The sequence below is a fragment of the Colletotrichum destructivum genome, chromosome 1 (genome assembly GCF_034447905.1).
Source record: "Colletotrichum destructivum chromosome 1, complete sequence".
NCBI classification, from domain to species: Eukaryota; Fungi; Ascomycota; class Sordariomycetes; order Glomerellales; family Glomerellaceae; genus Colletotrichum; species Colletotrichum destructivum.
The window spans coordinates 4,672,690-4,695,096 of NC_085896.1; the positions used below are offsets into that span (position 1 = coordinate 4,672,690).

General features: G+C 57.2%; 6 protein-coding genes across 6 annotated transcripts; 1 reads left to right on the top strand and 5 right to left on the bottom strand.

The window, feature by feature from the left end:
* Positions 1–1,411: 1,411 nt before the first annotated feature.
* On the top strand, positions 1,412–4,753 carry CDEST_01413 (Putative chitin-binding, type 1, NodB domain, glycoside hydrolase/deacetylase, beta/alpha-barrel; the record flags this gene model as incomplete). Its single annotated transcript, XM_062917572.1, has 4 exons — positions 1,412–1,707; positions 1,779–2,106; positions 2,164–4,207; positions 4,300–4,753. 4 exons carry the CDS (start codon positions 1,412–1,414, stop codon positions 4,305–4,307), a joined length of 2,676 nt encoding a protein of 891 aa, XP_062773623.1. The 3' UTR covers positions 4,308–4,753.
* Positions 4,754–5,380: 627 nt separating this feature from the next.
* On the bottom strand, positions 5,381–6,293 carry CDEST_01414 (uncharacterized protein; the record flags this gene model as incomplete). Its single annotated transcript, XM_062917573.1, has 2 exons — positions 5,381–5,901; positions 6,026–6,293. 2 exons carry the CDS (start codon positions 6,291–6,293, stop codon positions 5,381–5,383), a joined length of 789 nt encoding a protein of 262 aa, XP_062773624.1.
* Positions 6,294–6,412: 119 nt separating this feature from the next.
* CDEST_01415 (uncharacterized protein) lies at positions 6,413–6,763 on the bottom strand (the record flags this gene model as incomplete). Its single annotated transcript, XM_062917574.1, has 1 exon — positions 6,413–6,763. The coding sequence occupies one exon, from the start codon at positions 6,761–6,763 to the stop codon at positions 6,413–6,415; it is 351 nt and encodes a 116-aa protein (XP_062773625.1).
* Positions 6,764–7,883: 1,120 nt separating this feature from the next.
* CDEST_01416 (Putative aldehyde dehydrogenase domain, aldehyde/histidinol dehydrogenase) lies at positions 7,884–8,819 on the bottom strand. The gene has a single exon (XM_062917575.1). The coding sequence runs from the start codon at positions 8,801–8,803 to the stop codon at positions 8,213–8,215; it is 591 nt and encodes a 196-aa protein (XP_062773626.1). The 5' UTR covers positions 8,804–8,819; the 3' UTR covers positions 7,884–8,212.
* A 1-nt stretch (position 8,820) lies between these two features.
* Positions 8,821–10,014, bottom strand: CDEST_01417 (Putative aldehyde dehydrogenase domain, aldehyde/histidinol dehydrogenase). The gene is made up of 2 exons (XM_062917576.1): positions 9,217–10,014; positions 8,821–9,150 (listed from the first exon to the last, which is right to left on the bottom strand). The coding sequence occupies exons 1-2, from the start codon at positions 9,390–9,392 to the stop codon at positions 8,946–8,948; spliced, it is 381 nt and encodes a 126-aa protein (XP_062773627.1). The 5' UTR covers positions 9,393–10,014; the 3' UTR covers positions 8,821–8,945.
* Positions 10,015–13,242: 3,228 nt separating this feature from the next.
* CDEST_01418 (Putative basic-leucine zipper domain-containing protein) lies at positions 13,243–16,320 on the bottom strand (the record flags this gene model as incomplete). The annotated part of the gene is made up of 2 exons (XM_062917577.1): positions 13,243–15,273; positions 16,264–16,320. 2 exons carry the CDS (start codon positions 16,318–16,320, stop codon positions 13,243–13,245), a joined length of 2,088 nt encoding a protein of 695 aa, XP_062773628.1.
* Positions 16,321–22,407: the final 6,087 nt, after the last annotated feature.

A 22,407-nucleotide genomic window follows, 5' to 3' on the forward strand; every position in this document is an offset into this window, starting at 1 on the left:
GAGAAGCTATAATAACTAAGGTAGTGAGTTGGTGTAAGCGCTGCGGGTGTAGGGGCTAGGGGGGAGAGGAGAAAGAGGCACGGCGCAAGGAATGCGTGGGTGAGAGATGGGATAGGGATCAACCGGCTCCGACCGTCTTCGTTTAATTCTATTTATTTCCGTCTACATTAGCTACAGGCTACAACCCACAGAAGCACTAACTACTGCCAGGTACCGCTGGCTCGGGCTAGTGCCGCCAGTTAGGTTTGTTATTTCACTTCTCTCTAGTCTCTAGACTCTTCTTCCCCTTCCACTTGGATGGCCTTGCAGAGTACTAACAAGCAGGCAGGTCACGGTAAACAAGAGCAGTGAGACAGACGGATGGAACGGGTGCTGTCTCGACTGGCTCTGTGAAGCGCGCCACCCCATCCATCTATTCCCATCTCTTTCCATCATGGACCATCTACCTTGCCTCGCCTCATATCGACCGCTGCAGTCTTGTCCCCGATCCTCCTTTCGCGAGGAAAAGGTCCCGAGACGATGGCCGGCGTACCCTATTCCCTCGAGCCTCTTAGAGCCCGTCAGTGCGTCTGCGGAAACCATTGGCGTTGCCCTGGTCTCCCCAACTCAATCGTCAGTCCGTCACAGTCGCAGCCGGTGGCTTGTCGCCTAACCCGCCTTGACCGTCGTTGCCCTCATGCTCGCCTCCTCTCTTTTTTTTTTTTTTTTGTGCTCTGGTTCTCTCGTTCGTTTCTCTCCAGGTTCTCTCGCTGATCGGCACATCATGACCACTCCTCTCCCCGCCGTCCTGCACCCTCCGTTTTGCTGTCTTCGGCATGGTCGCCCCCTCCAAGACTGTCATCGCGTCTTTGATCCGATGGGACCTTCTTGGCGACATACGACGGTTTTTCTAGGCATGTGGGCGGGTGGGCCGGTTTGCGGGTAGACGAGGCCAAGCGCGTCATACATCGTCTTCATTCCATGATGGACTCGGCTCGTTCGCTTTATACTCACCCCGTCCTGGACCGCGCGAGCTTGAGGTCTCGACGCCACGCTAACTCTGCCGAACCGCATAGCCTGCCTCTTGATCCTCCAATTTCCATTGCGAACAGCTCGGTCCTCTTAACCGATGGGGCATGGCTCTCGCCGCCATCGCCAATCTTCGTGTGTGTGTGGAAGGGGGAGGACCTCGAGGCCGTTTTGTTATGTTTCTCCTTCCCCATTGCTCTTGTATATAACATGGCAATCCACACGGGTTCCTGGAGGAATTTTTAATCTCGGTATCCTCTATCCAGGTGGCTTAGTTGTATGATAAGAAGCCTAGGAGTCCTTCCATCACACCCAGGCCTGAATTCTCCCCCTTTCCTTTCAAGACTCTACTTTCATCCGCACCTTGAACTTACACTGTACCGCACCAGCTGCACCAGTCAAAATGCGTTTGACACCCGTGTTGCTCGCCGCCCTCGCCGGGCTAGAGGCAGCTCACGCTCACGGGGATGAGCCTCACATGAACATGGTGTTGCCGCGTCTCAGGAACGTGGAAGAATTGCGCCAGAAGCGCGTGAAATACGAGCCATGGAACCCCCCAACCGTAGCCTACAAGCCTCGTGGCGAGCGTGCAAACCGTTTGTCACCCCGACAGGCCGCCACCATCAAGTTGGGAGACAACGTTCAGTGTGGAGGTACTTTTGGAAGGTGTGCTGATGGATTTTGCTGTTCATCTGCCGGGTAGGTCCCCCCTCTTCCCATCTTACCGTGTTGTTCTTCTCTGGCAGTCGAAAACGACTAACACTCGACAGATGGTGCGGACAGGGCACCGAATATTGCAGAGCACCAGATTGTCAAATCAGCTACGGTCCAGGCTGTGACGGCAACCAGAAGCCTAGCGGCACCGACACAGCCAACGATGCGAGGCCTTTGAAGGGCAGCATCCCCTACGGCGGCGTCGGAATCTACGCCTGTGAAAATGACGGCGACGTCGCCGTCACCTACGACGACGGTCCCTACATCTACACTGCCGCCATGTTGGACGCTTTCAAGGCACACAGCGCCGTTGCCACGTGGTTCATCACCGGCAACAACCTTGGCAAGGGCCAGATCAACGTGGCGTACCGCAATGTCATCCAGGTGAGTCCTCTCATGTTGTTCGCCCCTTCAACCAAGTAGCCCATCTGACGAATGTAGCGCATGTTTAACGAGGGTCACCAAATCGCCAGCCACACGTGGTCGCACGAGAACCTGGACCAGATGACATTAGCGCAGCGGAAGAACCAGATGGTGTATAATGAGATCGCGTTCATGGACATTCTTGGTTTCTACCCTACCTACATGCGACCGCCCTACTCCATTTGCGGAGCCGAGTGTCAGCAGCAAATGGTGGATCTTGGTTACCACATCACCTACTTCGATCTTGACACCGAGGGATACCTCCACACTGATCCGAGCCAAATCCAGGTTAGTCTGAACCTGTGGGATGCCGCCATGATCGCACGCTCGGCTTGCAACGGCAGTTACTTGCACATCGAGCACGACATCCACCAACAGGTCGCTACAACTTTTACCAACCACATGCTGGACTCCATCGTCGCCAACGGCTGGAAGGCCGTGACCGTCGGTGAGTGCCTGGGCGACCCCCCCGAGAACTGGTACCGCGGCAACGTCCCCGGCTACAACTTCAAGATCTCGGCTGTCAGTCCCTTGGCCTGCTCCAGCACGCGCAGCACGTCCTCGTCGAGGACCACCTCCACTCGCACGTCGACATCCAGCACGTCGACATCCACCGCCCTCGCCGTCTCCCTCGACGGCTCCTGCGGAGCCACCGGGGCCAAGACCTGCCAGGGCTCAGTCTTTGGCAACTGCTGTTCCAAGAACGGATGGTGTGGCAGCACAGCCGCTTACTGCGGCACGGGCTGCCAGTCCAAGTACGGTACTTGCGGAAGCCAGTCTTCGTCGAGCAGCGTTAGCTCAGGTAGGACCTCTTCATCTTCGTCATCCAGCCGTAGCGGCACTTCTTCTTCTTCTACTTCCTCGTCGCGGACCAGTGCTTCATCGTCTTCCATACGATCGAGCACTGGCTCTGCCTCAAGCTCAAGGACCTCAACTTCAAGCTCGCGGACCAGTGCTTCTTCGTCTTCCATACGATCAAGCACTGGCTCTGCCTCAAGCTCACGTAGCAGTACCAGCAGCAGCACTTCTGCCCGCTCGACCACTAGTTCGAGCTCGTCCACACGCTCTTCTTCTACCTCGTCGTCTAACACGCGCTCCTCAGGCACTGCTTCCAGCACCAGATCCACTACTTCTTCCTCTGGCACCGGTACAAGATCCGCTACTGGGTCTAGCTCTGCTGCGTCATCCACGTCCACACGGCCCGTCTCCACGAACGGCGAGTGCGGTTCCGGCAACGGAAGACAGTGTATCGGCTCTGCCTTTGGCAACTGCTGCTCCCAATACAACTTCTGCGGTAGCACCTCTGGCCATTGCGGCACGGGTTGCCAGTCTGCGTTTGGCACTTGCAACGCCGGGTCCAGCTCTTCTGCTGGCTCGTCTGCCAGCTCGTCTACCGGCTCCTCCAGCCGTTCCAGCAGCGCTGCCGCCGGGGGGAGCTCGACCGCGTCAAGCACCGGTGCCCTCCCGACCTCTTCGCTTCTGGCTTCGATTAACGGCGAGTGTGGTGGCCTAAACGGACGGACGTGCTTGGGAACTTCGTTCGGCAACTGCTGTTCTCAGTACGACTACTGCGGCAACAGTGCGGCCCACTGCGGGACCGGTTGCAAGTCTGCCTTCGGCACCTGCAACGCCGGGTCCAGCTCTTCGGCCGGCTCCTCTGTCTCCAGCTCCGCTGGAACCCCGGCGTCCTCCGCCGCCTCAACCCGCGTCAGCTCCACTAACCCGGCAGCCGCAACCAACACCAGGCTCTCGACCAGCGGCGAGTGCGGTGGCACGGCCGGCTTCAACTGCCTGGGCTCCAACTTCGGAGACTGCTGCTCGCCCTACAACTACTGCGGCAACACCACCGCCCACTGCGACACGGGCTGCCAAAGCAACTTTGGCCGATGCAGCGGCACCGGCGCCAACGTTCAGGTCTCACTCAATGGAAACTGCGGCCCCACCAACGGCGGCGCCACCTGCGCCGGCTCGGCCTTCGGCAACTGCTGTTCGACCTATGGGTATTGTGGCAGCACCTCCGCCTTCTGCGGCACCGGCTGCCAGTCCGGCTTTGGCACTTGTGGTAAGTAGTTGAACGATTGATGAACGATTGACAGCAGGATGGCCTCGTTCCGCCTCATTTGTATACAGACTAACCATTTGGATGTCGAGCAGGATCCTAAGAAAATCAGTATTCCAATTCTGGACCGACAACAACGGCCGCTGCTCCCGCCCGCTACGACAACGTCCGCAGGCCGTGGCCGAATTCAATACCTATGGACTTTGGGCACCGTCGGTGCTATTTGTGGTACTTTGATCAAGAGCAAGAGCGATGGCGGCTTCTGCTGCACATACCCATCACCCCAACCCCTATTCCCCATCTCACCACACCCCTCCTCCACGACATGTCACGCCACGAGTGATGATGGGTGGTGTGTGGGATTGTTCCATTTTGAAAAGAAAAGGGGCAGTACATGATTTATTTCTTACCTTCAAACGACAAATAGGCGCCGGAATTCACGAGGACACAAAAGTATACGATGCCGGCCATGTTTTTTGTAATCCTGAATTATTGTTTTTTGGAGGTGGTCCTCAAGTAGCTCGCCTCTCGCTTGTCTCGGAGCAGTCCGGCGATTTTAATGTGATAATGGTAATGAAGCAAGACATTGAAGACAGACATTGATACGTCTCCCGTTTGAACCTGTTGTAGAAACCGGCACCGTGAGCTCTCTCAACCCCCCTGAATGGTCATTTCGCAATGAGCCTGTTATCGTCCCGGTTTCGAGTCTTGAAAGAGAGGGGGGACTCTCCCCTCCTCAGCAAAGGGAAAAACTTCGGTGGGACTTATGGACACCTATCAAAGATGCCCGTTGGTTTCTAGACCTCTGCTGGCGGCGGCGTGTTCATCCTGACTCTCTATGCCTCCTAACGAGGCAACTATCATACAATCAAACCTCGTCGAGGCGGGTATCGTGTCCGTCCTAAATGTCTGTCCTTACCCCCCCCCCCCGCAGCCTCTGAAAACCGACTCGGTTCCCTCCGTCCGTCCGCCATTGCTGTCTGCTGTCTCTGGCCGTCGTATATTTATGTAGTGTATGCCCGCTATTCCTCAAAATACACATGGCGGTAAAGCTGAGTGACGAGGCATGCCCGTGTTTGACTACGTGAGACCCCCCCACCCCCCCTTTTGAAAGCTTGGCAAACCGCGAGGCAATTTTGGAGCGAGAAATGCAATCTCACGAGTCCAATACCCCGATCATTCCACTTGCCACCGAGACCTCAACTTTCTCTGCCTCCTGCTGCTGCTGCCTCCTGCAGCTATTGCTCCCGCTCGGTCTTCACGGTGGTCGTCGGGGTCAGGCGTTGCTCTGAGTCGGACGCGAGCGACGAGGCCGTGGGACTCGGCGACGTAGGCAGCCAAGTCTCTAATCCCGGCGCCGTCGTCCTCGAGAGGCTGTCGGGCGGCGGCCTGGCGGGGTTTGTCGCGGGTCTGCTGGTGATGCTCGGCGATGCGCGTGTTGGAGGCCTTCTCGGCGACGGTCCAGTGGTTCTCGAAGGTGTTGCCCGGGATGTTTGCGGGGGCGGGGGCGTTCCTGGTGTCCGGGATGCCGAGGGAGAAGGGCGAGGCGGAGGCGAGTGGGAGAGGACCCACGTAGAACGAGCCGGGGTCTCCAGGGATGGAAGCGGCGGCGTTGGGTCTGGCGAACTTCTTGAGGCTGAGGCTCTCGACGAGGGAGTTAAGACGCGACGTGTTCCTTCTCCCAAAGCGAGCGAGAGCTGGGTTGATTGGGGGATTAGGACGGCGAGCGGCCGGGGGGAAGGAAAGGTTTTCAACGGCTGTGGCCGGGCGCTTTTCACATCGGGCGGCGGCTTTGGTGTGATTCACGACGCCGTAACCGACAGCAGCAAGGGTAGCAGAGGGTGACGACCTCGTGGGACATGGGCTCAGTATTGTTGTGGTAGGCGACCTCAACGACCCAGCGGAGCCGGCAGTCGAGGTTCGGGGCGTCTACCTGCGCCTGGATGACGTCGCGGATGGCGTCGTGGTAGCTGGCCGAGACGAAGACGGGGAGGCGGTCTAGGATTTTCTGCCTGTAGGCGGCGAGAGCCGAGGCTGCGGACTGAGGAGAGGTTGGAGTGGAAGCCTGGAGAGTCGAAGACCTGGGCATCTTGACAGGCTGAGACGGAGTTGTTGTGTTGGAGTCGAAGCGGAGATGAGTTGTTTTGGTCTGGTGATGAGACTATCAGACGAAGATGACCCAAGTAGCTGTTGCCGTTGGGTGTTTGGTTAGGACCTTATGCTTCGTTCGTGCTGTGTGCCATCCGGGTTGGTTCGCGACTGGGCGTCGATCACGTCGTGCGCGCAGCCATCTGCCGCCTTCGGGACAGTCCGATTCCACGCCCACAACTGCGTCCGATCAGCCGGAGTCAGCGGCTCAAGTGTGCTGAGCGTCGAATCAGCGGAATATGAGGTCAGCTGCTCGACCAGATGACCGAACAGCTGTAGCATCTTCTGCAGGCGCCAGGTCTGGAGGATGTCCGAGTCGTAGTTGGCCACCACCTCGACGCAGTCGCTCCCGGCACCGAGATAGCACGACAAGGTTAGGGCATACGTCGAGAAGACCTTCATGTAAGGCATGTCTCTCCAGGCTTTATGTAGGGTGAAAGGGGAAAGGTGTTGAAGGAGTGAAGTGAAGTGAGTGGAGGAAGGAGGCATTTTGTGAGATAGGCACACCAACGATGGAGCTGAAGGAAAGCGCGATGATCTGGCACGATATCGGCTTGAAAGAGTCAGCTAAGTCTGGCACAGCAGGTAATTAGCATAAGGCAAAGGAAGAACAAGTTGTTGGCCGCCGTCTGGGCTGGATGTTGAGACGAAATGTAAGCTCCGGCGTAAGAGGAAAGAGAAAATATGCTCAGGAGGGCAATGGGTGTAACCGCATCGACTTACCTGGATGACGACGTAGGCTTCGGGTATATACCTGCCTTGTTTTTGTTTACCATAGCCAACAATCGGCAGCTAGGTTGTGTCGAGTTATGACCTGCTCTCTTCATGGGGTTGTGCCCGTCCAGACAGAGAGTGGAAGTTAGCTACTACATGTGTGAGTTTCAGATGTTGTGTCTGTCAACATTGGCAAGTTAAATGTTGGACGAGAAGCGAGCAAGAATGTCGATGGCCGAAGGCAGGCATTGACAGGGTATCTAGTCCCGGCTTCAGCTGCTCAAAAAGGAAAGATGTATGAAGCGTATCTCGTTCTCTCTTTCCTCAAACTGGGTAGGTTGATAGGCCCGCAGAACAGGGACTACAGCTTCCTCTTTGAATCTCTCCGTTTTACCCCGAATCCTATCCATTGATGAGCATCGGTCACTTACAGTAGTGCCTCTACCGGTGAGATTTGCTCGGAGACCAGAGATTACAGGCGTTGTGGAAGCTTTGAATCAGTGGCATGTGTTCGACATACGGATGCCGTGAACCCCCAGGTGTTTTTGTTTATTTGATACACTTGGCTGGAAGTCTCTGATGCAAGCTCTCAGCTGATAAAACAAGCATGGAGCGAAACCAATTCGAAAGGGAATCAAAAACTTGTGTAAGACATGTGGTTTTGGCCAATGCAGCTAAGGGCGGGTAGTGAATAGCTTCACACTCTTTCTATGTACAAGACTTACCTCCCGTATAATTGAGCTGATGGAACATCCTTGTCTTTGGATGAATTGATTCGCAATCTCAGCTTGCTACATTCGTTCAATCGACTCTCCACAAGCGGTAAACTTGAATACGTCTAATATCCTTATTCACCTCGTCTATCTACCTAGTTGGTAGTGCTGGCCTGGCCTCCTCCCCAAAGTGTTCTACAAAACGAAACCAGACTACCTGGGAGAGAACATACATAAGTATTCATGCACACAGTCCTTATCAGACGTCCCCCACCAGCAATCCCCTCCAGGCGACCTCACTCGCTCGTCAAGTTAACGTGCACCGCCTCCATGTTACAGTATCCCAGCAGCCCGCCCTTGCCCAGTTCCCTCCCGATGCCGCTCTGCTTCACGCCGCCGAACGGCACCCGGACGTCCGAGTCATTGCTTCTGTTCACCTACACCATGCCGGCCTCGACCTCCCTCGCGACGCGGTGCGCCCTCGCCAGGTCCCTGGTGAAGACGGCAGCGCCCAGCCCGTAAGGCGAGTCCGTTGGCCATCGCCAACGCCTCCTCCTCGGCCCGGAACCGCACTACGGCGGCGGTGAACTTCGCGAAGAACGGCTCGTACACAGCCTCGTGGACGAGGATGCGCAACCCCCGTTTGCTCATGATGCTCTCGCGTGCTCTCGCGGGAGCAGCGGACGGCCCGGTCGAGGTCGGCGTTGTCCAAGACAATCAGGGGGGCGACTTGCCGGCCGTCTCGAGCGGTGACGGTTTTCAGGGTGCCGGCGGCGAGCCCCATGACCTCCCTGCTCATGGCCGTGCTGCCGGTCAAGGCCAACTTGTCGACGCCCGGGTGTCCGGCGAGGGCGGCGCCTGCCTCGCGACCGTATCCGCTGATGATGTTGATGACGCCTGGAGGGAAACCGGCCTCCTTGTTCAGCCAGGCAAGGTACAACATGGAGAGCGGCGTCTGTTCGGCCAGCTTCCGAACGACTGTGTTGCCAAAGCCCAGCGCAGGCCCCAGCTTCCAGGCGCTCATGCACAGGGGGTAGTTCCATGGGATGGTTTTGGGCGCACACGCCGAGCGGCTCCTTGATGGTGGTGTAGGCCAGCTTGTGCGGGCCGACGCCCATGGCCTCTAAAAAATGCGGCACGTCGTATTCGCGACACACCGAGTACCGCTAGCCGCTGTCGAGGGTCTCGATTGTGGCCAAGGTCTCGAGATGGGCGTCGACGAGGTCGGCAAGCTTCATCATCGGGGAGCCGCGGTCGATACCGGAGATGCGTCTCCACGAGGGATGGCCGAAGGTGGCACGGGCGGCGGCGACGGCGGTATCGACATCGTCTGGCGTGGCGGCGTAGACGGAGAAAATGTCGTCCTCGGTGCTGGGTGCCGAGTCAGCAGACGGTTCTGGTACTACGGGAGGGAGAAAGATCGGACAACAGCCTCACGATGGGTTAGTGGTGGTCAAGGTCCGCCGGTTGGAGCTCGGAACAAAGTCATTGTCGATGAAGAGGCCGAGGGGCTGGGCCCATGTCCTGCCGTTCGGGGCGGCCAGATCGGCGGCGGGGCGACGTGGTGAAGGGAAGGGGCGATTGGCGAGAATGACGAAGGTTCTCGGCGGCATTCGGCAGGCTGGTCGGGTCACCCCGGTCGGATGCAACAGGGCGGGAAGGGAGAGTGGGCATGGTTCACGAGCGAGAACGAGAGGGGGGAGGGGAGAGGGGAGAGGGGTGAGTAAGGTAGGTGAGGTGAGGTCATGCCATGTCAGCCGTGAGTGCCGCAAGGTGCCGGGCTGGAGCTGGACGCGGGTGCGGGAGCGGGGTACATTGTGGACCGAGATTCAGGATCGTGATCGTGTCAGAGTGGGGCTTTCTTTGTCGGCATCGTGGGGGCCGCGGGGCCGACGGTGCAGCGATTTCTGGGGAGAACAAGCAAGATAGCTGCAGACTACCTAACTAGGCTAAAGCAGCCCCGTAGCTTACCAGAACGGTCGGTCCGGTCAGTCGGTCGGTCGGACGGCCCAGGGACAGGCAGTTTTGGACGGGTACATGGCGAAGGACGTGCCCCGGTCAAGACCAAGTACCTCGACTTCGGGGACCTGTCCAAGTACAAGGAGAAGAATAAGAAGAAGAAGAAGAAGAAGAAGGGGGACGGGAAAAGAGAGGGTAGAAAGCAAAAAGCAACAGTTTGTCAGCGAGAACGGTCGAGCCCGTGTGCTCTCTCTCGTCCGAGCCGAGAAGAAAAGGCTTTTTCTTACATACTTTTTTTATAAAAAGAGAAGAACACAAGCATCATCGCATCACCTACGCAATCACCCCACAACTCTAAAGCTCGCAACAAAGCGTTGTGAAATTGGACGTGCCTCGGCCATAATTGTGAGCAAGCTGTCGCCCGGTCCCAATTTTGGTCTTCCCAAGGGTAGAGTTGGACCAGCTGCCAGACGGGCCGACGGGGGGGAGATGATGCAGGAGCGCCGTGCCAAGCCGGACGGGCTGTGATGTGAATGTCGTCAAAGACCATCCACACCTTGACAATCCCTGGCCTACAAGACATTGGCGTGTCTCGCGGCTGTCGCTTCGGGGACTCCCCATCGCATCAAGCCCCCGTTGTTGGTTACCCCCCTTGACGAGGCGCCGCCGACTCCCACGCGCTCGCACCAGGCTGGAGGAGGAGAGGCCAAGAAAGTAACAAAAGAGAAATCGCCAGGAATAGCAGCAGAGGGGAGATAATGCACACTCGTTGAATTGAATGGAATTGTATGTGAGAGGCTTTTTTTTCATTCCTTTTTTTTCCTCTCTTCGTTTTTTGGTGACGTTCCTGGCGACAAACGAAGCGTCCAGGTACGCACGGCGCAACAAGAGAAAAAAAAAAGCTGGGACCGCCGCGGCGATGGGCAGAAAAGGCTTCCAGAAAGTCGCCCGAGAAAAGGAAATCAATCGTGTGAGCGAGTGTGTATGTGTGTGCATGTGTGCGTGCGACGGCAGCGAGAGGCCGAGAGTTGCAGTTGTGGCAGAAAACGACATATCCATCGACATGGATTGGGGGGGTAGCATGGAGGAAGGGGAAAACAAAAAAAAAGCATGGACAGACAGGGGAAAGGACGGGGGAAAAGATGTGTCAACGTCGCCGGGGACGCAGGCTCGGCGCACGGAGGTTGGTTTTTGCCTATCTTCAGGAAGGAGCATCGGCCTCGGCGCCCTGCTGGAAAAAAGCAAAAAATAAGCAACGGACCAACGAGGCCAACACTGACTGACTGACTGACTGACTGCTGCTGATTGCTGCTGACTGCAAAAAACGGGCTGTGACTGACACTTGGAACTTGCAACCGAAGAAAATGATATGCACCGGTGTGGACCCGCTAAGGAAAACAGGGGGCCGCCGCACACCCGCACCCACATGCGCCGGTTCCCCGTTTTCCCGCTCCCCGTTCGCCGTTCCCCGTTTCTCGTCCCTCCCACCTTCCCCTTCCTGTCTTCTAAGCGCTCCTTCCGTCCGTTTCTGTCAGACCCTGAAGTCCAGGCCACCACAAACCTCACTCACCTCAACCAACTTCACCCACCATCTCGGGGACCTCAGGCAGTTGGGTACGTACCCCTGGCTCGGTGAAGTCATCGCCTGATTGGGCAACGAGCCAGCCCCTTCCCCTTCCTGGCGCACCAATACCTGTTAGAGACGCCCATCCTCCTCTCCTCCACCTATGTATCGTATGCAGTGAGTGTAGAGTGAGTGTATGGACGCCCGACAGAGACACACAGCCGTCGAGTCAGGCCCACTTGGACTGCGGTATGACTTGTCGAATAAGACACTGAAGCCCCTGACAACACAGGCTGTTATCTACTTTCCCTTGGCCGCCGTGTAAGTGAAGCCAAAGCGGCGCGACCCCCCCCCCCCCCCGGGGCGAGAGGGGGGCGGGAGGGGCTTTGAATTTTTCGTCGGCTAACGCGATAAATCCAACGCCGCCATTCGGGGCGCTGAGAGCTGGCGCAGACGACTGCTTCCTTCCCGCCAAGGTGGGGGGGCCGTGATAGGTATGTGTTATGTGTTATGTGTGCTGTGTGTGACGTGGCGGACGCTCCGCCCAAGTCGTGATCTTTGCAACCTACAACTCTTGTCGAGCCGCGAGATGCGTCGTGTGAACCCCCCCCCCCCCCGTGTTTTTTCTTGTGGGACGTGACGCTTTTGAGGATGCCCATTTTAGGTTGTGTTCATAATGGCGGCAGGAACCCCAATGATGACGACGAGAGCGGGCTGGTGGATGGATGGATGGATGACTTGCATCTGCCGCATAAGCTGACTGACGACTTGCAACCGGGGGCCGGCATCTCACGAACGTCGGGCGCATTTTCGTCGTCCGGCATTGGCTCGCAATCGCTCGCAATCGTCCAATCTTTTCTCATAGAATCACACCCCCTTCTCCCTTTCCCTCCGCCTCACTTCGACTAGAGGTCCCCCCCCACGCAATGGGCTTCCGCGCCATGTTCTCGTCATCTCTCTCTCCAGGCTGGCGCTCGCCTGTTGGCCCGCCGCGCCAACTCAAAATATCGAGCCGTTGTCATTCGCCGTTTTGGGAGAGGGGTGGTTGACGCATGACGTTCTAGCAGTGTCTGTAAATATCTAGATTGAGCTACAGAGACACAGCAAGCCATGCGTTTGACTCAGCCTCGCTATCCACCGCCTGGCCGTTACTTCGGCGATGCTGGTGGCTGCGACACAGGATGGATGCTCGACAAGATACACATACACATATCTACCGAGACTAACGATGATGATGATATACACGGCCTCAAAAACATATCAGTGGCGGCCAGGGATGATACATCCTAATTCCAAAACTCCCGCTAGGCCCCCTTCCCCCCTCTCTCTCCCGGGGTCCATGATGGACTAAAAAACAAATAGCTAGCACAAGACATGAACCCAACGCTGTGGAAAAGTTGTATGATTTTTGGTCGGACCGAATCCGAGAACGAGGGGTCCGGCCATACAGGCCTTTCCTGTCCCTTCCCCCTCTCTTCTCCTGCTTTGTAACTGTTTACTGTTTATTTTGCTTTTCTTCGTCTTCTTCCCAGAGTCGTCTCTGCCCCGTGCAGCCTCAACAACTTCTTGAACAGCCAGTGAGACGAGATGAATAGGAGAAACATCAACAACTCGGAAGAAAAGAAAAAAAAAACCACCAAGAAACATGTGCGTCGGTCGCCCAACTATGCGATTCTTTGAAGTATCCAAACCCCAAAGTCCCATCTTCGGGAATGAAACCGCTTTGCCCCTCAATCGTCCCTCCTCCGTCCCTCGTCTTCCTCCTATTACAATCTGTATTGTTCGTATATGTCGCCAACGAGCTTGAACAATGAAACGAAGTGGGTATAACCTTTAGCAACGAGTGTCGGTGTATATATGTATATAATAAACAAGCACGCCGAGTCCCCCCCAATAAAAAGCCCAAACATAAACAATGAACACCTTTCCTGTCGTATTTTCTACCGCAGGCCGCCGTCGTGGCCATGGTGGCTGTGATGGCTCAGCGGCCCTACGGTCCTGCTCGCGAACCCCGTCTCATGGGGGACGCGCGTGTAACTGGGGTACAAGGGACCACCGGAACTCACACTCGGTCCCGAATCCGACCCGGTGAAGGGGGAGCCTTCCATGGTTCGAAGCGGGGGCAGTCTCTCGCCCCCCGGCGCCGTCGACGGGGACCGCTGTGGCATCATGCCATAAGACGCTGGTGCCTGCAGAGGCGGCAGGTTCCCGGCCTGGGGACCGGGAGTGCCGTACGAGGGCATCGAGAACTCGGGGGTCTGGGCCGAATCGGTTCGCCGCCGCCGTGTTGGTCGATCCACCGACGACGCCTCGCTCGATGCGTAGCCCTGCTGCTGGGACTGGTGCGGTAGCATAGGAGGCTGCGTCAGAGGACTGGTCTCCGCCATCGACCCCCCGCTCCTCGAGGACGTCGGGCTCGGGGGCCCGTTCGCCATGTCGCTGAGCGGCGTCCGCAGGACCACGTCTCGCAGCCGGTTGCGCTCGTCCCTGTAAAAATCCCTCTCTTGCGTCATGTCCCGAAGCTTGGCCTCCAGGTCGCGGCTCCTCTGCTCCAGCCTCTGCAAGTTGGCAATCTGTTCTTGGTCCTTCTCTTTCTTCCTCTGTCTGAACCGTGCCGAGGCTCCGGCATTCCGTTGCCGCTTCTCGTCAGCCTGCTTCGACCCTTGATGGACGTCCACCGGTATGAGGATGCCGCCTTCTTCCCCCGGAAGCCTGACAACCATTCCACCTTCCGCCTTCGCCACGTCAGACCGCAGGCTTTGGTATAGAGATGTTCCCGCCCCTGGGGTGGACCAAACGGGAATACCTGGCGATTGCGGCGGCGGGAAGCTGTGGCCCGGGGGCAGCATCGGCTGGCCCGGATACTCGGGCCCCCTGCCGTGAGGATCTCGTGTCATGGGGGGCAGTTGAGGTCGTTCAGGGTTCGTAGGCGGCATATGCCCGATCATGGGCTGGGACATGGACCGTGGCGGTGTTGTCAGGGACCCGATTCCTGATGATGAAGGGCCGTGGGGCGATGGGCCGGAGAACGGGTGGCCAGGTGCTGTGCGGAGGGGCTCCGAGGGACCGTCGTCACCCGGATACGGCCGCTTTGTCCGCGGAGGAAGAAAGGGGGTCTGGTGTGGTTCGGGACCCCTCATGCCCGCCTGACTCAAGCTCGCAGCCCGCGTCTCTCGGGGACTGAGCATCTGCCTGGGAGCACCCATCAGTGGGAAGGGGAAACCGCTCTTGGGCGAGCTGTGTTCCGACGGCGTGTGGCCCAGAGGTGTCGTTGCCGGATGGCCTGCTGGCGTAGCGGGTTGGGACCCAAAAGAACCGTGGCTCTGACTCTGACTCTGACTCTGACTCTGGTACGTGTACTGACGGTCGCCAGGTGTACCATACTGCCTCGGGGGCATGCCGTAGGGCGAAGTCTGGGCATGGGCTCCTCGGGGCCGTGATGGTTCGCCGGCGGAGCCTTCCGGCTGTGCTTCGTTGATCAGTCCCCTGATGCCCAAGGACCGCGGGCCAAAGGGATGCCCCTCGCCAGTCGTCGAAGGAGTAGTCACGACATCTTGAATACCCGGGCTACCTCGGGCTTGGGGACTCTGTTGGGAGCCGAAAGGCGCTTTTGGCGGTGACTGCGTCGGTGCTTGCTTGGTAGTGTGAGCTGCAGGTCCCCTCTGTGACATCGAGACCTGTTCCCCTACACCCTCCCGGCCTTGAGGGCCTGGGCATTGGCCGTCCTGGCCAGTACTGGAAGCTGAACGATAGTCAGAATTGGGGACGGGGATCGGCTGTTTGGATGTTTGCGTCTTGTCGGACCCAGACTGTCGGGGTGCAGCAACCAGGAAGCCCGTCTGTGCGTTTTCCACCTCCCTAGCCTCACGGCTACGTTGAGGATGCTGTCCAGAAAACCGGACAACTGCTGAGACCGCCAGGTTGCCGGCTTTGGGTGGGACTAACTGGGTCGAGGCCAACAGTCCCGGGCTCTAGATGGATGTGAAGACGGGTCAGGGAATCGAGTTGAAAGCTGCGCCGACGGCTGCAATGGAAGCCGAGCGGTGGATGTCTTCAAGAACCAATAGCTGGGCAATCGGTTTGGTTAGACTGGAACCCGTGATGGACTCGGGGGGACTGCCCCAGAATGAGGTTATGGTCTGTTTTCTTTCGCCGATAAGGGAGGGTTCAGAAGGCGTGCCGAGTTTCGATGACCCCAACTCTCGACGGTGATGTAGTTGTTGTTGCGAGGGAGAAGTTCCTGGATGGCCACGAAAAAACCGTGTGGGAGGTAGGAAGCTGGCGGAGGCTGGCTGGCTGTGCTGATCAGGATTAGATGCGGTGACAGGGTGTGTGGAATAAGATGCAGCCGAAACGAACCACTCATGACTCCGGAACCGATTCGCGGACCATGAATGGCGGAAGAGAACCTCAGGCACTAGATGACGAGTGAAGCTACTCACCGTAAATGACCAGGGAAGAAAGGACGTGCTGGCCTTGCAATGTATCGCAACCGCCGTAACGACTTGTCAGACGGCCTCCTCGAGGTGATGACTTGGGAGCAAGGACTAGCTAGGTAGGCAAGTAGCGTAGAGATGGGTTGAGTCGTTGGGCTCTGTCGTCGAAGCAGCGGAGTCGGTCTTGCTCCTCCTCTCTTGAGTGTTCTAGAAACCTTGACGGGGGGGGGGGGGGGGGGGGGGGAAGGGACGTGACCAAAGAATGGACCAGAGAGGTTGAGAAGGTAGAAATCGGAAGGATTGATGAGGGATTCTCGTAGGTCTGGTATGTTTGAATGTATGTAACCGTGGCTCATCACACGACAGAGACTATTAGTATTAGACAAGGTCGGGAGGAGCCTGTTCTATTTGATTTTTTTTTACTCTTTCCTTCCAGAGCTGCCCTAGCGTAGTTGTCCCATGGAGGCATAGCGTTCTTGTAGAATCCTAGCAACTTGCCGGGGAGCCAGCGAGCTTAAGACGCACGGGGGTGTGCTGGTGGAGGAGAAGGAGGAAGAAGAGGAGGAGGACGAACGGCGACATGGATATGGATACAAGTTGACGCTGTTGGGTTGTGGTGGAAGTTTGCTGGCCCCGGGGGGGGGGGGGGGTGCCTAGGGAGAACAGAGTAGGAGGAGAAGGAACAGAAACACCAGGGGCGTATGTCCAGCCTGAGCGCTATAAGGTGCTCAGACATTGACAGGGCTTAGTCGGCCAGTGGTCCTCGTTCGGATCCAGACACAAGTCGCGGTACAAGTCTTCCCCCCCTGCCGACACCGGTGTGCCGTACTGGCTGTCTCGCTGACTTGCTTGCGTGCCTTGGCTTTGACTGGGACCTTGCTTGACTTTTGGAAGTTTGCCTTTTGTTTTTTTGTTTTTTGTTTTTTTTTGGACATGCCATGCAGAAATACCTTTTGTCGACTCGTCGGGAAGGGTTAGCCATGCTTGACGCACAGAGCTACAGGCTCTGGACTGGTGAGCTATTCCGGAACGGTTGCGACGGCACTGGGATGGTGCTTGTCCGTGATGCCTTGGGTCTTGCCAGGAACGTAATGACGGGCAGTGGGCGCGAGCGATGCTTCGCAGCTATTACTTGGCTCAGGTCGCATGTACTTCGAACGGATACTCACGAATGCCATTGCTCAGGCAGGAGAATAAACAACACAAAAGTCGGCTCGGCCGAGATGTTGCGGGCGACTCGCCTTGCACTCATATGGACATCAACACGAATAGGGACAGCGAGATAACGATACGCTTCACAACCGTTATTGCGTTGAGGAATCCGAATTTCCGTGCCTGGCAGGGATGATGGCACATCTGGCACTCCACGATGCTCATGGCGTGCGTGCCTTGCCATCCATTTCGCACAGATGATGGGTTCGCGTGGGGACGTATGAGGCAACTGGGAGAGGGGTCTGCTGCTACTGTATTGTCAGCAGCAGTCAGATATGCCTAAATGAAGACCGAGGGATTGCTTCTTGGGCCCCCAGAAAGGGTCTCTTGTGCATGATGCAGGAATCGGGGAGCTCCCCCCGCCTCCTCCAACAGCGCCCCTTCTGACCGATTTTGGCAGGCCGAAGGAGGGACGGGGCGAGGAAGAGAGAGAGAGAGAGTGTGTGTGTGTGTGTGTGAGTGCGAGCAAGAGGGACGTGAGATGAGATGCTACTTGACGTTTTCCTCATCTCGGTCAGTGGAGCGTGAGAGGGACGAAAATCCAAACCGGCCGGGTTTCGGGGGCCACTGCGCGCGTCCCCGGAGGGCGACTGAGAGAGATGTTGAACAGCAACGAAAGACAACAACGTCCTTGGACCAGGCTCGTGGGAGCTACTTGGACACTAGGCAACTTATTGACTAGCGCGTTCCATGGAGAACACATGCCAAGGTGAAGTGGGTGAGCTGACAGGGTACCGGGCGGCGCGTTCTGTATCCATACCTGCATCCGCACCTCAGTGGTGCGGTGTGGGAGGAGGCAGGGTTGGCCCTTGAGGTGTCCAAGTCGACGGATCCCAGCCAAAGACATGCTCCCCGCCCCAATTGCCCGCTGTGGGTAGGATCCCCAAAGGCGGCGTTATACAGGACCATAGTTCAGATAAAGGATGGGCAGATCGGTGCCGTCGCCGCGCCCATCCAGTTGTCTCGGTGGCAGTCAATCCCACCGAGTGTTGCATCCAGACAAGGCAAAGAGACAATGGCGACGACATCCAGCCCAGTCGCATCTGCGTGTCTCCAACCACCGGAAACAAGCTTGGTGGTGTGCGCTGAGCCTCCAGAATGTTGATTGGCGCGTTCTTGGACCAGCGTCGAATCGGAACACCGAAGAAGGAAGATTGAGGAGCCGTCAATGGTCAATGGCCAACGGTCGGCGTGTCCATCTGAACAACGGTGACGTTGAGGATGCCCGTCTGGGACGGAAGTCAAAAGCGGCCCCGATTCGCATGGGCGGCCAAGCGAGGAAGAGGCGGAAACTTGGGGCGAACAAACTGGCACGCTTTGGCCCATCGCCAACGGACGTTGGTTGCATCATACCGCGTACAAATACACGTCCGTATCATCAAGCGTGATGGAGGTCGAGACTGGGGGACCGGAACCTAGGCGAGCACTTGTTTGCCTGCTTGCTTGGGTGTTCGAGATGCGACGCCCAGCCTCGGTCGTCCGTTGAGTCTTAACTTGTCTCGATGGATGGCGGGAAGTCGAAAGAAGTAAGTCGTGCTCGAGTCAGACGTTTCAAGCCTCAAGGTTCGCTTGACGTTGACGGGGTGGTGAGGCTTGCTCGGCTTGTGCAGAAGGGAAACACAACACGGCTGGCGGCGGCAGCTCTCTGTCGTGACATGACTGACATGGCCCGGGGAGAAACAGATTACTTAACCCAGGTGAAGACAGAAGGGGAACCGGGGGCTAAGCAGGCAAAGAAGAAACATTAGCGGAGCTCACCTAGGTATCCGTACAGTAGCTAGGTGCATGTCATCCGGTACTTTGGGCCTGGAGCTGTCCAAGTACCAAGACCCGTGGGTTGGACCTGACGGTACAAGTATCACCCACATGAGGAAAGTATCTCTACCTACCTACCTACAAGGCCTGGGCTTGCCAGCCCTGGAGAGGAAGTGATGCCGGGCATTTGGAAGTTGGGGGTCTGTATCCGTATTTTCTTCAATTTGCACTCACTCACCTGAGGTGGGCTACGGATACGCTTGACCTCATCGTCGTGACATGCATCCCCCGTCTTGAAAGCCTACAGAGTAGGACACTTGCTCATCTCACTTGGCCCTACAAGTACTTCTCGCTGGCAGCCGCCCTGTCTGTCCACCACCCCTGGAAAGGTTCGGGTCGCAGACAGGAAGTGCCGAATGGTGTGCACCCGGAACTGGGCCAAAGTCTGGGCGGAGTCTAACCATGATGGACTCGAGTCGTTACTTTGCTGGTGACACCATCTATACAATACAGTACACTCAAAGAAGCTGGCCTCCCTCGCCTTGGATTGGGTACCACGCGTTCTTGGACCCTTCCCTTCCGAGTGCTCGGGCTGGCGTGACGTTCTCCGCACCTGTATCCGTTCTGAATACGTAGCCTAGCAGTGCACTTCCTGCGGTACGAGAGCCGTGGGCACCGGGCTGTGGAAGTTTATTTGATGACGGAATTTCCTTGGAGGGGCCACCGGCAACACTTGCAAGCATCACCGCGTAGGGCAAAACCAGGATGGAGGGGATGAGGATTGGGGGCGGGAGGGAGGTGAACGGACGGAGATGGAGATGAAGGATTGGTTGGAAGGCTGAAAGGCCGTGCCAGTCGTCGTCAAGTGCCGTTCCGTGCCGTTCAATCCATCGTGACGCCACGAAACGTTCTTTTGATCTTCTTGAATCTCATTTTATATCCCGCCTCGCCTCGTTTTCATTAATCACTCATCCCCCCCCCTTCCCCCGGTCCGTCGCTCGTCCCATGCATGCACTCACTACACACCAACTGTCTTGCTCACTCACACAGATACTCTTACTCCTCTTACTCCTCTTACTCTTACTCTCATGCACTGCAAGCTCCCATCACACTCCTCACACTCATACTCAAGCTCACCCACTCTCTCTTCATCTTCATTTTACCACCTATTGAACGGACGGGACACGGCCGCCTCGACTTTCATCTCTTAACTGTCGTCACCCCACTCCCCCCCCTCCCGGGATTCCCTCCTCCATCCCGGAGTAGACGCTGTGAACATTCCTCTCTTTCGGCTTACCTCCAACGGTCACGCCAAACCACGCCATTTATACGTTGACTTTCCGCCAACGCAGCTTGTTCTTAACTTTTGCTCGCCGAAGCAAAACAAGAGGCAGAAGACCAAGGGGATGGTCGCCCCGCGGAGAGAACGAACACTACCACCACCACCACCATCACCACCATCACCACCATCGCCCCAGGACGGCCCAAGCCAGCCCGGTCATGCACTACCGCGATGCGATGCGATGCGCGATGTGATGCACAGCACAGCACAATAAAGCAAGCAAACCGTCCTGCACTGTACCACACCCCTCTCTTACGATTGGCACGCTCACTTGCAGTTGAACTACCACCTGGATGTTGGGCACCCGTGGCGCATCCACCGTCCTTCTCCCTCCCCTGTCCCTGACTTTTCACCCTTCACCACCCACCCTTCACCGTTCACAAACCCTCTTCTCTTGGGCTTCTCGGCCCACTCTTACCAAAGGGATCTCGACGGATCCGCTCCCACTTCTCACCTCCTCAAGTCTTCCGACCTGCTGGTCTCTTTCCCTCTTTTGCTCTCCCTCTCCTCTCTCTCTCTCTCTCTGTCTGTCTCTCTTGCTCTCTCTCTGGTCCTGAGAACCTTGGCTCAGAAGTACCCGTGGCCGGATCCCTGCCGCCTTAGCCCCCATGTCATCTCAGCTGCACCTTGAACACGTTTTTGGCTCCTCATTTTCCTCTCGCGGAACACGGAACCGGGCCCCGGTCTGCTCCAACGTCACCGTCACCGTCTTTTCGAATACTGAATACTTGCAGACTGCCGGGACTTGCCAAAGTCGATCTCGTCCTATCCGCCCCGTCCGTAGCTGGTGTACAAGATGATAGTGTACCGAGCAATCGCTACGGGTGTACTCGCTCCAGTCTGCGGTGACGATCTTGATCCGGAAGGCCAGTGTGCTTCACGCCCATCGAAAAGCGACTCGTCACATATCCTTTTGCCCGCCTCACGGCTTGGGTACCAAAGTCGATGCCACACTCACACTTGCACTTACACTCAACAATAAGCCTTGGCAGTTGACAGCTCTTATGCACCCACAACCAACGACGCTTGACAGCACACCGGTGCATTTGGCGCTCAACGAGCACAGCACAAACACACCTCTGACCCGCCTCAGTTCAGCAGACACTCGCCAGCCTCACTGACATAGGCCCTCTTCGGCTTCCAAGCCGGCAATGGGAACTTGAGTGGTCCATCGTCTCGTAGGAGGTGAGTACACCAACCTTGACCTCCGCAGCCACTACTACTTTGGACTCGACGCGATTTGTGCAGGCAGCAGTACAGTAGCCCTACGCATACGGATACAAGCACATCCATTCCATCATCCATGGGCCGGCAAAGGCGGTCAGGTTGGTTGACGTGCAAAAAGTTTAACCCCCCAAACCGCGCGCGGACTAGCAGACCGATGGTCTATTCGAGATCCACCGGACCACACCAAGAAACGCATGCCGCATCCACTTCGACTTCGTGGAAACTGATTGCACGCATCACATCGGCGCGGGTGGGTTGGGCTAGGCGGCTGGCTGCCAATGTCATGGATGCTCACCACCTTTTTCTGATCCGATCCCGCCCGCTGCATCTCAAGATCCTCGTCCAGGCTATGCCGTGCTGTGTATGTATGCAAGCCCTGGTGCTTCCCGACCTCCTGGAACGCCATTCACGCGCAGCCGCGGCCGCTGCTGCTGGATCTTCTGGGCCTCGATGCTGCCGGACAAGAAGCCTCGTTAGGACATGGCAGCGAGAACCACGCCCCCCGTCGACGGGCCGGCCACCAACTGAGATGGCCACATCTTGCGTGCATCTCAGCCCACTCACCATCACCACCACCACCACCGCGACGGCCAGGAACCAACGGAATGCTCACATCGGTGACGGATCGCCACGTAGTCCATGTGCCTCATTGATCACGGTCAAATCTAGAGCGCGGCGGCGCTGCTGGCTCATTGTTTTGTTTGCCTCGCTCGTCTCGGCGACTTTCCCCACACCACTATCGATTTCGATGTAATCTTCCCTGTCACAACCCCTACGAAACTGGAATAACCCCCCCCCCCCCCCCCCCCCCCATGGCCTAACGAGGCTTCCCCCTTCCCCTCCCTTCCTTTGCTCACCATACCTGTACGACCCAGTTGAACTGGCACTGACTCCGGCTGCCCGTCACACGGTCAATCTTCATGACATGGAGGGGCGGCTGGAGGAATGAGGGGGACATTAGTATTCCTAGGAGAGAATTGGATTGAGATTCACTCGATAGACCATAGACCCTCCTCACCTCCCCCTCCATTCGTACCATCTCCACACTCAATGGTCTCCCATCCACGCCTCTTCACGCCGTCTCATTTCTTCTTCGTATTATTATCTGGCGTTGCCTCTGGGTCTGAGGGGCT

Excerpts from the sequence above, each read along its gene's own strand:
- CDEST_01416 (XM_062917575.1), bottom strand. The coding sequence starts at position 8,803 with ATGAGCGCCTGGAAGCTGGGGCCTGCGCTGGGCTTTGGCAACACAGTC.
- CDEST_01417 (XM_062917576.1), bottom strand. The coding sequence starts at position 9,392 with ATGCCGCCGAGAACCTTCGTCATTCTCGCCAATCGCCCCTTCCCTTCA. Across the intron at positions 9,151-9,216 it reads TTGACCACCACTAACCCATC|CACCGAGGACGACATTTTCT; the intron begins GTGAGGCTGTTG and ends CTCGGCACCCAG.